This window comes from Lonchura striata, chromosome 9 (assembly GCF_046129695.1).
Source record: "Lonchura striata isolate bLonStr1 chromosome 9, bLonStr1.mat, whole genome shotgun sequence".
Taxonomy (NCBI): domain Eukaryota; kingdom Metazoa; phylum Chordata; class Aves; order Passeriformes; family Estrildidae; genus Lonchura; species Lonchura striata.
The window spans coordinates 9251569-9263645 of NC_134611.1; the positions used below are offsets into that span (position 1 = coordinate 9251569).

The 12077-nt window shown below is 41.4% G+C and overlaps 1 protein-coding gene across 1 annotated transcript; it reads right to left on the reverse strand.

Moving 5' to 3' along the window:
- Positions 1-581: 581 nt before the first annotated feature.
- Positions 582-6275, reverse strand: DMRTB1 (DMRT like family B with proline rich C-terminal 1). The gene is made up of 4 exons (XM_031505488.2): positions 5792-6275; positions 4226-4458; positions 3514-3658; positions 582-678 (listed from the first exon to the last, which is right to left on the reverse strand). Exons 1-4 carry the CDS (start codon positions 6273-6275, stop codon positions 608-610), a joined length of 933 nt encoding a protein of 310 aa, XP_031361348.2. The 3' UTR covers positions 582-607.
- Between the last annotated feature and the right edge of the window lie 5802 nt (positions 6276-12077).

Here is a 12077-nt window from a genome sequence, read left to right on the forward strand (position 1 = left end):
TTCTAAAGGACCCAGAAAGAATGAGGAGGGCACCAGGCTTTCAACACATTCCTGCTGTGTCCTTCCAGACAGGACCCACCCTTCCCTGCCCTGATCAATCACCTTCTTAGGCAGCTAAGTTCATCAGCAACCCAGGCTGTCTTCTCATCTTCTCTCACACAGTCTTCAGGCTCCACATCACTGAACTATTCTGTAACATTCAGAACCAGATTTCCTTTATAGCAAACTGATACAAACAACATCTTTCTGACTATTGTCATGAACATGAAAATGCTGCAGAGTGCACATGGCTCAGAGACCATGGTCTGGGAGCCAGGTAACCTCAGCAGAGGAACAAATTCAGAGTCATAATCATTCGTTGCTTCCACTGAAAAAACTTTTAAGAACATGGACTTTGTAGTGCTTGGGAGGCAGAGCTGTGAGCCTGGTAGCTCAAACACTGATCATAAAGTGAGGCAGGGGACTAATCCCCTTCTACCTGTTGTGATTGCTCAGTGATTGTCACTCTATCCTCATTAACTAACATTCAGAAAATAAAACAGTGCTGCCTGCTCTCAGCTCTACTCCAGCCCATTTATTGTGTATAATACACAGATTGGTCTCTTGTTTATTCTGGGGAAGAACGAGGTTGGCCACATTCCTGAACCACCCCGGAATCTTCACAGTGAGCTTCAGTATCTAAAGTGAAGAATAGAAAAATGTTAGAATTAAACACAAAGAAGCAAAAACCCCAAACCCTCTGTTTCAGTTTTTGTTACACCTAGAATCAATCGTATTTCCACATTTGAAGCTGCACTGGAACAGAAGTATGAGGCAGACACTTCTGTCCACTTACCCACCGTGAATCTATGCCATGCCTTTTTAACTCTCCTGTGAGTTCTCAAAGGACTTCTACAGACTGATTCATGATCCATTTTCAAATCCAATTAGGGATTTTTATTTTATAAAGTATTTACTTGGCAATTTGCATTAAAAGCTCTCTCATCTCCTCACAGGCAACCTGGATTTTGGTTTTCTGTGTGCTCTTTTAGAAAGCCGAATATTTGCAACCAGAGTCTCCTATCAGATGCTGTACTGGCTGTTTTACTGGGATGTATCTTGTGTTTACTTTGTCAAACCTCTGTAACAAGACCACTCAATACTGCATGGAATTGTGTAACAACATGTCTATACTTCACACCACCCCTGGGGGCATCTTTTTCAGGTAAGCCTTGAAGTTTTTTTATCTGAGATTTCCTTCCAGGCACAGATCACAGATACTTCTCCTCACCAGCTGTCACCCTGCTAGGGCTTTCTATATCTATCTTCCTGCAACAGTTTTGTCAGTTTTGCCATTTCACCTCAGTTCTGGAGGTTTCTGGAGAGAGGATGTTCCCAACTTTAACTGCAGGTTGGAGTCAGTTCCATTTTGAAAAAAAAAAGACATTATGCAATCTTAACACATCTTTATGCATTACACATTACATCTTTTCTCTTTTTTCAAACATCTTGAATTCCAGAAAGAATTTATTGGTTTCACTCTTCATTTTACATCTGCATCTTCTGCTGCCAGGCTATTTTGAATGACCTCATGCAGAATTATCCCCCCTCACTGGGTTACAATTGCAAATTCCTACATATCCTGGAGCATAAATGCTATGCAGTAGAATTAATTTCTACATTCTCCATAGCACTAAGGAAACTGGATTGTTCTCTGAGCAACACAACCCATGATGCATTGTTTCCTATGGCACTGTGCCTGGGCTGTGATTTCCCTGGTGTGTGTAAGGGCTGAGGTCATTAGATGGTATTTTGCTCCCTGGGGGAGGCTGCTTTACTGGTGTTTCTTCTCTATCCAGTTGCCTGTTTTCATCAATTTTTGGCCAGTACAACTTCACTCTACCAATGCAGGACTGGATTTCCTCTGTTTTCCTCACACACTACTGTAACTTCACCCATGTCCCCCATGTTTGTGTGCTACTCCCAGTTCCTTCCCTTCCCTCAGAGTCTAACAGAAAAGCTCTCTACATGTTCTCTGCCACTGCAGCATCCCCCAGATTTTTGTCCCCTCCAAATCATAAAGCCCATTAATCCTCACACACATTTCCTAATTTGCATGTTTTAATTGCATTCCTAATTTCCCTTGTTTTCCTCTCTCCCCCTCAAACTCAGCCTGTATTACTTCACCTCCAGCACACCAGTACCTCCTAGACACTTGCCTTTATCAGTATCTTGCAGTAATTTTACATTTCTACAATGTCTGCACATCCCCGCCCTGTCATATTCTCCACATTCTCCTTGTCCAGCACATCTCCTGCTTCCTTTTCTTTGGCTTTCCAGCCAGACAAGGAGCAGGGATGCCCCAGTGTCCCCACAGCTGGGCTGACTTGGTGGCTGGCCCAGGGACACACACCCCAGGTCAGGGACTGAGTACAAGGTTGATGGCCACCTCTACACCACAACGTGGCTGCAAGCAAATGCTCCAGTGGGAGGCATCTGCTTCCCCTGCACATCAGTATTGTGCAGGCATGTGATCACAACAGATATGTCTGGCTGAAAATAGCTAATGGGTTGAAGAGTTATGAGGGGACTGACATTAACAGAAAAATTATGAGCCTTGTGTTGTTGAGAAATCAGGCCAAAAACCCCAGTTTATAGTTTGTCCCACATCACCACCACCACCATCTTTTCAGTTCAGATGAGATCATTCTATTTCTCTTATATCTCCTCCCTGTTCATTTTTCAGTATTTATTTCATTAGTTCACTTAACGATTTTTTGTCCCCATGTTAAAGAAGAGAAAGGAAGTTGTGTTTATTTATCTGCAGTTGTAAAAATTTTAAATTAAAAAAATTAAAATAAAACTGGGTATTTACACATCCAGTATTAGTGTTTAATTCTCTGAGCAGCTCTACCCTCTTGCGGTCACAGCTTAGATGCAGCCAAATGAAAAACTTGCTAATATAATCACAAATATGTCCACATGTAGGCACAGTACATGAAAAAGACCTAAAATAGAGGGGCATAAAGACTTAATCTGTGACAGAAATTTTAAATCCTGTTGGAGTCAGAGATTCTGAAGAGTCAATCTTTCTTTTCCAGCAATTAAAATCTAGGATTTTCATATGAGCAAGAAATTTCCTATTATTCATGGTATCAGTCTGCATTATTTTTTAACAATTTGTCTAAATATAAATACAGCCAAATAATTTTTAAGATATGCCCTACACACTAGCTATGTAGGAAAGTATTTTCTTTTTGAGAACATCAACAGATCATTTTCTGGCATAGCTCTGAGTCCTGGGGCCTTTGGCATCTGCCTCAGACTGAGGTGCTTGTCAGCTGGAAAGCCCAAGCATGGCAGGCTGCCTCCCCTAGGTCAGCCCTTCCCAGAGCTCTACAATCTGGCCCAGTCCAGTCAGGACTTCAGGCCTGGCTTCAATCACAGAGGTCAAAACTAGCTGGGATCAGGGTCTCTTGGGTTTCCATCTCTGTTCTCAGATATTGAAACCAGGTTAACATGACTCTCTCTTACCATGTACCTCCTTGGTTGTTTCAGCCAGGATGTTCAGTGAAACCGGAGCTGGGATGTAATGAATCCCTGTCAGAAAACCTGGTGGGATGAACTGATGCAGAGGAGTGTAGTATCCTTGAGAGAAATCTCCAGCTCCATCTGGAACCTGTGGAAACACATGAAGCAGATCACTTTGTATCTAAAGACTCTCTCCAGCATACATCTGCATTATCAGACCATTTCTGGGTTTTTGTCCATATGCTGCCAAGTCAGTGCACATATTGACACATGGAAAGCCTGTGCTGCAACTGAGGAGCAAGAACTTCTCAGACCATATCAGAGGAAAACTGACCCTTTTAAGTCCTTGTCACCTGTTCTAGCAACTCATTGGAGTAGTTGGTTTAAACCAGGAGCAGCCATCTTCTTTCTCAGTAGCCCCTAAAACGTGTCAGGGAATTTCAATACAAGCATCTATTGGGTTTTTTTGTTTGTTTTGTTTGTTTGTTTGTTTGTTTTGTTTATTGTCTTGATTTTTTTCTACCTTAGCATCAACTGATGAACTGTACTGAAAGCAGGTCAGATTATTAACATCATCATTTGCCAATGTATCAATGGTATCAAAATAGTATGAAGTAACTGATAAGGGAAATGACTCTTCATGGTTACTTCAACAGAGAGAAGGCAGCTAAAATAAAGCAGTATTAGCACAGGTAATTAAAAGCATGCTACTCACTGATACAGTGGTTGCATTCCCTGGCACATAGCTGCTAGGAATGTGTCGGAATCCTCTCTGAAGTGATATCCCTGGAGGTGATGGTGCTTCCCCACTGCTTGACTCATTGATGGCAAATCCCAGGGGAAATGGGTGGTAAGGATATACCCCAGAACATCCCGGGTACACTTTTGGGATTTCTCTCTCCAGGTATTCTGGGTTGACAGTGTATTCTGGAGGAAAAGCAGGCTGAGCTAGGAAACAGTGAGAAAAGAACAAATAAAATTATCCATGTTATTTTATGGAGTTATGTAGAAGTAGCTACAGGAAAAAATTGCACTCTCAGACAGGAGAATCTGGTCCTTTGGTTTCATGTTTAGCTCCCCATGAATTGATTTTGTGATTTTTTTAATGAACTAAGGAAAGGTACAGCAGATGACACTGTAATGCAGTTATTCTGCATTATTTTCTGCGTTGTGTGCTTTGAAGTTTGTCCTTAGTAAAGCACTGGCTGCAGAATCTTATTCTTTCAGTACATCAACAGGAGCAAAACAGCCTACCTAAACTTTTGATTCTAGTGGTACTTAAAATTCCACAGAAATAGCCGAGTTCTAACTTTATAGCATTCTAATATCGCAGTCCTATCTGTCACTTCTTAGGTTAATTTACAGCACGCACAGTTTTAGGCTCATACACAAACAAATCTGAAGCAGAAATCAGTTACTTCACTTTTTTTCTTGAATCTTATTTTTATTACAAAACAAAGCTAAAAAGGGTAACAGTATTCTCTTAGGACTACGGATGTCCAAAGTAAGTCTTCTCAGGACAAACATTTTGTCTTGCAGTCTGGCAACTCTCCAGAGTCTCAGATTCATGACTACTGCCATCAGTAAGAATTTCTGCAACATTCTTATAGTAATAGAATGGAGTTACTATAATAAATTAGAAAAGTCACAATAAAGACTCTAAAGGAAGCCATTTAAGAGATGACAGACCATACAACTGCATGCCCTGCTATTAAATACCAAATGCACTTTTACATCAAGTTATCCCAACCAAATTTAGTTTTTGTTACAGGTATGAATTAAGGCAAAAAGGTCTTTTTCTTCTACAGTGCTAGCATGAAATTCTTGCTACAGACAGCTGCAGCAGTTACTGTACCTATTTACATGCCATCACTGAGCTTTTTAGCATTTTTGCTGCTGTAATTTTGTGCCTGTGAGTTTATAAACACTGTGACAGCACTCAAAGAAACAAGCAGAGCAGATCCAGTTTTGCTGCACTCCCAGATCAATCTCCCTCTCAGTGAAAAGCCACTTTGCTTAAGCTTCGAGCTCGCAAGGGGCGGCGAGGCTGAGCACGTTGTTCCCGCCCTGCGCCCCGCGCGAAGCCATCGGGGGCGGACGAGGCTGCAGAACCGACATGCCAGCCCCGTGCCCTCCGGGGAGGGAAAGCGGGACAGAATGCAGGAGCGGCTCCCGGGCAGCCGGAGCCTGAGGAATCAGCGAAATGCACAAGTGGCGCCTTTGACAGGGGAAAGCGAACAGCGGGAGATGCTGGGAAAAGGCTCTGGGGACAGGTCCTTACCGTCCTCCCTGAAGGCAGATGGCGGTGGCCCCCAGCATGCCGTGCCCTTGCCGCCGCTGTCGGGCTGGGCGCCCGTCTTCCTCTCGTGGCTGCAGTGCTCGGGGGCCCCGTCCTCTCGGGCAGCCGCCCCACGGCCCTCGCCCGACGGAACGGGCTTCGCGCCCGCCCTGACCGCCGGCTCCGTCTCCTGCTGCCTCAGCGCCTTCTGGGCTGCCATAATCTTCTGCCGCTCGGTGATGAGCGAGCACTTCTCGCACAGGCACAGCTTCCAGGGACAGTGCCCGGCGTGGCCCTTGACGGGCACCACGAAGCCGTGGTTGCGGCAGCGGGAGCACTTGGGTGCCCGCAGCGCCTTCGCCTTGTCCTCGGCCGCCTCCATGGCACCGCAGCGACTGCCCAGACCCCCCGCCAGGCCCTCCCCGCCCTCTGGCTTTATATGGGACAGGGGATGTAACAAGCGGGCCCGGCGGGCAGGAGGGCCCATGGCAGCGGGTGGGGAGCGCGCCGGGTCCCGCAGCCTCCCTGCCCTGCGCCTGGCACGGCTCCCCCGGGCACCCCCGCGGCCCTTTGGTGCGGGCGGCAGCCGAAGCCCAGCCGCGGGGGGCTGAGCCTGCGGGAGCTGCGGGGGGCACGTTGCTCTGCGCTGCTGCCCGCCGGGGTGGGGGGTTTGGATGGACCCGCTGTGCACGGATAGAAATGCCATGTCCCTACAGTAGTGCCCTAAAAGATAATTTTCCTTTTTGGCACTTTAACATCTGCACCCACTTTCATACCTCTCATGCATTCGGTTTTAATATGCATGGGACTGCTGTCCCGTTTTGTTTCCAATTTGCAGCATGCTTCTCTTGATGAGGAGGAGTGACTGCCTCAGCAGAAAAAGAACACTTTGATCATTCTGTTTTCCAAAAGAAGCTACTAAGACAAAGGTAGAAAGCATATGTCATTCCAACGACCTGTCTCCTTTTCTCAGAATTCCTTATTCTCTGGAAACAAAGACAGGCTTACAGTTAGAAATACAGGAATGCTCCAGTTCTAGTATTGCTTTGAAAGCACTTGATATTTGTTACTGCTGGTAGCTGCAAACCCGTGATTTACACAATAGCCCATTTCAGGAGAAAACTCCTCATTTTGCAACGTAAGGCACTACACTGCTAAATTTTCTTACCTATACAACAGCTGTTTTAAAATCTTAAGGTGGCTATAGCTTCTATGTTAAAGAGAACACGATAAAAATTAATCACCAAGTAGTAGACACTCTTTCTACTAAGTTTCAAGAGAGCCAGGCAGAATCTATCTGCTTGCTCTGGAACAATTCTAACTGCAATGGAGTTTGTTTCACAAACCTGGCAGAAGCCCTTCCCTTGGTGCAAAGAATCCCGGATAGCCTTGGTGCACCCTTCAACACCTTGGGGGGTGAGGCCCCAGCAGAGCAGGCCCCTTAGGGATTTGGCAACAGTGTGGTTTGTCAACAAGTCTCTTTTTTGCAGTAAGCAGCCAGCCCCTGTGCCCACCAAAGCTCAGACGAGATTCCAGGCTTCTCACTTTGCAGAAGACCCAGTAAGACTTTGCACCTAAGTCCTGCAGGTTTCCAGTAGGATTTTGCCAAGGCCTTGATCTTCCCGTACTCCTTCTAAACACGGACTCTATTACATATAGACAGATAAAATATTCTTAATTTTATGCTCCATATTTTTACTGTATGCTTGGGTTGTGCTAATTTAGCTGTAGAATGAAAGAGGATGGATGACACATTTTAAAAAGCTGTAATTATATCTTTTCATAGATACCCAATCTGTGTTCATTTGGATACTTGAGCAGAGGGGGAGAAAGGTAGGCTACATGTATTTTCCCCAGTAATTTTCTGTTCTGAGTCACATAATACTATTCTTCAAGACATTTACTCAAATACACAGTAATGTATCCCTTCTCTTTCTAAAATGGCTTACCAGCCATGGGCTGTTCCAGTTTCTTCACTAATTAAACAATTGCTTTCAAAGTCATGTGGATTTTCATTTTGAACAACTTTCATCTAAACACTCAAGATTTATTATAGTCTCCATATAGTTTGTTTCAAACATAACTACACTTGCTTTTTGCAGAAAAGTGAACATTTTGCTTTGCTTGTGAGGCAAATCCTTGTTTTTGCAGGCAGTTCAGAGAATTCTGTTACTCCAATCCTGTTATGTTTTTGTATATATATTTGAGTTAGCTTAATCACACTGTAAGAAGACCATAGCAGAGAGAAGATAGAACAATTTCTAAATACACTTTTGGAATGAAGTGTAGATTTGTGTTTGGATGCAGCTTCATGTCTATTATAATTTTCTTACTTGTTCATATTTGAAAGAAAATGAGGCCCAATAAAGACTCTTCAAAACTTAGTTTTCTCTTGCATTTTATGTAACATATGGTGGGAGCAGAACATAAAATGTGTAAAGAATTGTGTATTAAAGTAACATTTATAAGAATTATTATCATGCCAACATGAAAGGAAGGCAACTTGCTGACTTTATGTTATTGAAACAAATAGCAATAATATCTCTAGTCCTGTCCAACTTCTGAATCATATAAAGTGTGTGGTTTTGGTGTGCAGTTTGCTTTGTACATGGAACAGTGAGGAAAAGCAATGACTTAGCTAAAAGGGAACAAATCAAAAGACTGTCATAAAAGTGAATAGCAGGAAATTAGGGTTTATTTTTTTTCCCCTCCTTCTCAGACTTTCCAGCTAATATTCATACAATAAATGTTTTTTGGCAAGAAAATTTTTCTGTGGCAAGAAAATTGTTCTGGCATTTCAAGCAACAGAAACTTAATCAAGAAATTTGTTCAGTCTGAGATCTCCATTAATAAATATTTCCACACTTGGTTTGAAGTACATTTTCTTATACATAAAAAATCAAGACTATCTTTCAAATTTTTAAGACATCACATATGAAGGTTAAATCCTCTATTCAAAAATTACCTTTTTATCATTGTAGTTTTGAAGTATCCATTATGGACTGTCATAAGTTATGATATAAAAATTGATATAGTAGTACTACTACCAGGTCTTCTCCATTATAACTGTGTAGTTTACAACTCAGCTAGGGCATAATCGACATGTGGAGATACAGCTGCAGAGGCAGAACTGCCCATGAAGAACTCTCACCTTCACCTGTCCCAGAATATCATTTTAAGAAGTAACATATTTAGCATCCTCATAGTTAGAAGCTCCTTGTAAAAAAATATGAAAGAGTTTCAGACATGCTCTGGCTGACCTGCAGTACCAAATCCCCTCTCACTGCTGTGCTCACAGCAGCACACATCCATCAGGGCTGCCACAGAGCTGCAGGGCTCAGCTCCCTGCTGACAAGCCCACGAGGTTGGCTGAGCCTGCCCAAAACAAGCCTACATGACAATGAATAAACTTCTTCCAGGCACTTCTGTACACTGTATTTTCAACTTTTCTAATCAGAGTGAAATTGTACTGTAGTAAACTTTGTTTTTTTTTTTAATGTGAGGGAAAGTGCAGCATAGAAACAGTGCAATATAATTATATCCTAGCTACCTTAAAATTTGAAATGGATGAAATGTGTTTGGATTAAACCTTTTTTAAATCTGGTTGCAGTTAAGTTCTCTAAATTGAAATACACAGATTTTACTTTTCAATTCTATTTCAGCATCAATTCCTTTATTTTAAAATGTTGTCTTCTGTAGTGCAAGAAGGAGTTCCACTGAGGTGTGTGGGGTTTTATTGTTGTTTTATTTGAAACAGTTTTAACCAGAGCACAATTAGATGTTGACTTTCATCTGCTGTATCAAAAAGGTGAAATTCTCTGCTGTGATCAGAGAAAATTGGATGGAGTTTATACATATTTTAAAGTCTTAAAAATGTATCAAAGTTATATAAGCACTTCTGGTTTCTTTAACAAACACAACTAAAATGAATCTTGAGTACTTAAAATTGAGTATCTTTTTTACATATAACAGTTCTTAAATATTAACAGCAGAGACTTTATTAGAAACACTGCTGTTAGTTTATTGTAACAAGATCTTTATTTAAGAGAAAAGAAAAAATTGATTAAACTGGTAATTCTGTGATCTGGATATTTCATGAGTTCCAGAAGGGTGGGGTGGACTTGGAGAGAAATGAACACCAGCAAGGAAACCAAACACGTAGCAGCTCTTATGAGAGCTCTTATATGAGAGGCATCAATATGCCTTTCATATAAGCAAGAAATAAAATGCATTAAGGGGAAAAGAGTGAGACAGACATAAGTACACACACACACACAAACACAAACACAGGGATGCTTTTCTCAAATAAGTGATAATGTTTAAAGATCCCTATCTAGAAAAAAAAAAAAATAGATCCATGATAAAAAAAATCCTGTGGGAGATGTTCAGTCAGTTTGCAATAAATAAAGATCACTGTATCATTGAAGTCTGATTGTTTGCTTATTTTCCATGTCTAAGAAAATAATTATCCCTTCAGAAGAAATCTTTTGTTTCTATAGAAGGTCACCTTTGTAGGAATAAATAGAAAAAAGAGTAACTGAAAACCCAAAGGATAGTTCACTTGGATAGTGCTGTGGCAGCTGCAGGGGTGCCTTAGTTACAGCACCATTTTACTTCAGTCAGCTCCCAAATTTAGTGACTTTTATACTGGATAGCACTCAGCTTGTCAATCAGTCTTCTGCCTAGAGAAATAAACACATTTTTAATCCAAAGTCCTCATTCTCCTTCCCCTCAGCCATAGTTCTTGTCATATTATCTTAGACACAAAGAACAGAAAATCACATTTGAATTCTCCCAAACAGCAAAAAAAGGATTTCATGCAGAAACAGTCACTCTCTCCACAGTAAGTAGGTGGCCTGTTTAGAGTCATCTTTGTTTGGCACCTATTTTGTGCTGAAATTGTCATATTACCTTGTCAGCAAGCCTAAAGCAATGCTAATAGATGGATAAGGCAGGAGACAGCTGAAAGACCACTACAAACATCAAGTGTACTTGCTGTGGGCAGGATTCCATTTGTGATTGTCAACACTGGTACATATCCCACATTTTCTAAATGCATTTCTCCACCTCACATCTGAATTGGATTTCAGAGTATCTGAAGTAACTTAAACAATGCAAAATAAATAAAACCATCTGTTTGCCATAATTTCTTTCTTTTCAGCCTGGACTCTTCACGGATATTTCAGTGAAGCCAATAAAAATGAAATTACCAAATAGTAGTTACTTACTTACAAGCATAGAATGAGAGACTATCATCAAAATGTTTAGCCTGGTGACACAACAGACAAGAGTAGTGATGATTAATCTCTGGCATGCATGCTAAAATTGATTTCTGGTATTCACACCAATGGAGCATCATCTGGTCTTTGGGGATGATTCTGGGAATTGATAGACTCCCAGTGAGAAGTTAAAGCTTCTTGCTGGCTGCTTAAACCTGTATGTCAGAGAGAAACTGGTTTGTACTGGGGAAGAGAATGCAAGCACCAACAGTGATGAATTTGCATTAGCTCATTCCAGCCAGGTATACTGAATGATGCTGTTTAAGAAGCATTCCTTCTCTTTGTAATTTCCATGATATTTTTCTATGACCAACGACAATCTTTCCAATTTAATATAATCTTGTAGATTATATATATCTCCTGCCCTGACAGACTTATGTCCTTGCTTGTGTTAAGACAACTTCCATTTCTCTCTTTCCAACATGAAATGTGTTGGTGAGGTACCTCAGCTGGCTCCTGGAACTTCAAAGTTCACTAACACAATGTGGAAAGTAAACAGTGGTATAGGAAATAAAATCAATGCATTGATAGGACATCATCCTCTTTTCTACCTCCTCAATTCAGCAAATTAAAAAAGAAGTCCACTTATTCAACAGAGTACTGCAAATCACCTGTGACAGCAGAGATTATGGACAAAGAAGACATGAAAGTAGCAGACAGCTGACCAGCAGCTTTGACAGGTATAATGATAAGCATGCACAGGCATGAAGCTATACTAAAATATTTTCACTGCAGAAACAAGAGGGAAACCAAAGAGGCACATTTCCTTGGCATTTCATGCTTTGTGATCATGAAATCAGACTGTCTTTCAGCACAATAAATGAAAATATTTGCAAGATTAGTTATTATGAAGCATAGAAATAACAGAATCAGACAATAGGTTGTTAGCAGTATTTTCTTTGAATCTAAATCAAACTTGATTTTAAGTCAGGAAAGTTTAGTTTGATGAACTCCAGAAAACAAATAGAAAAAGACACCAAATAATGTTTTCAATTTCCCAGGAGCTGTGG

Excerpts from the sequence above, each read along its gene's own strand:
- DMRTB1 (XM_031505488.2), bottom strand. The coding sequence starts at position 6,275 with ATGGGCCCTCCTGCCCGCCGGGCCCGCTTGTTACATCCCCTGTCCCAT. Across the intron at positions 4,459-5,791 it reads ATCTGCCTTCAGGGAGGACG|CTCAGCCTGCTTTTCCTCCA; the intron begins GTAAGGACCTGT and ends ACTGTTTCCTAG. Across the intron at positions 679-3,513 it reads AACAACCAAGGAGGTACATG|ATACTGAAGCTCACTGTGAA; the intron begins GTAAGAGAGAGT and ends TCTTCACTTTAG.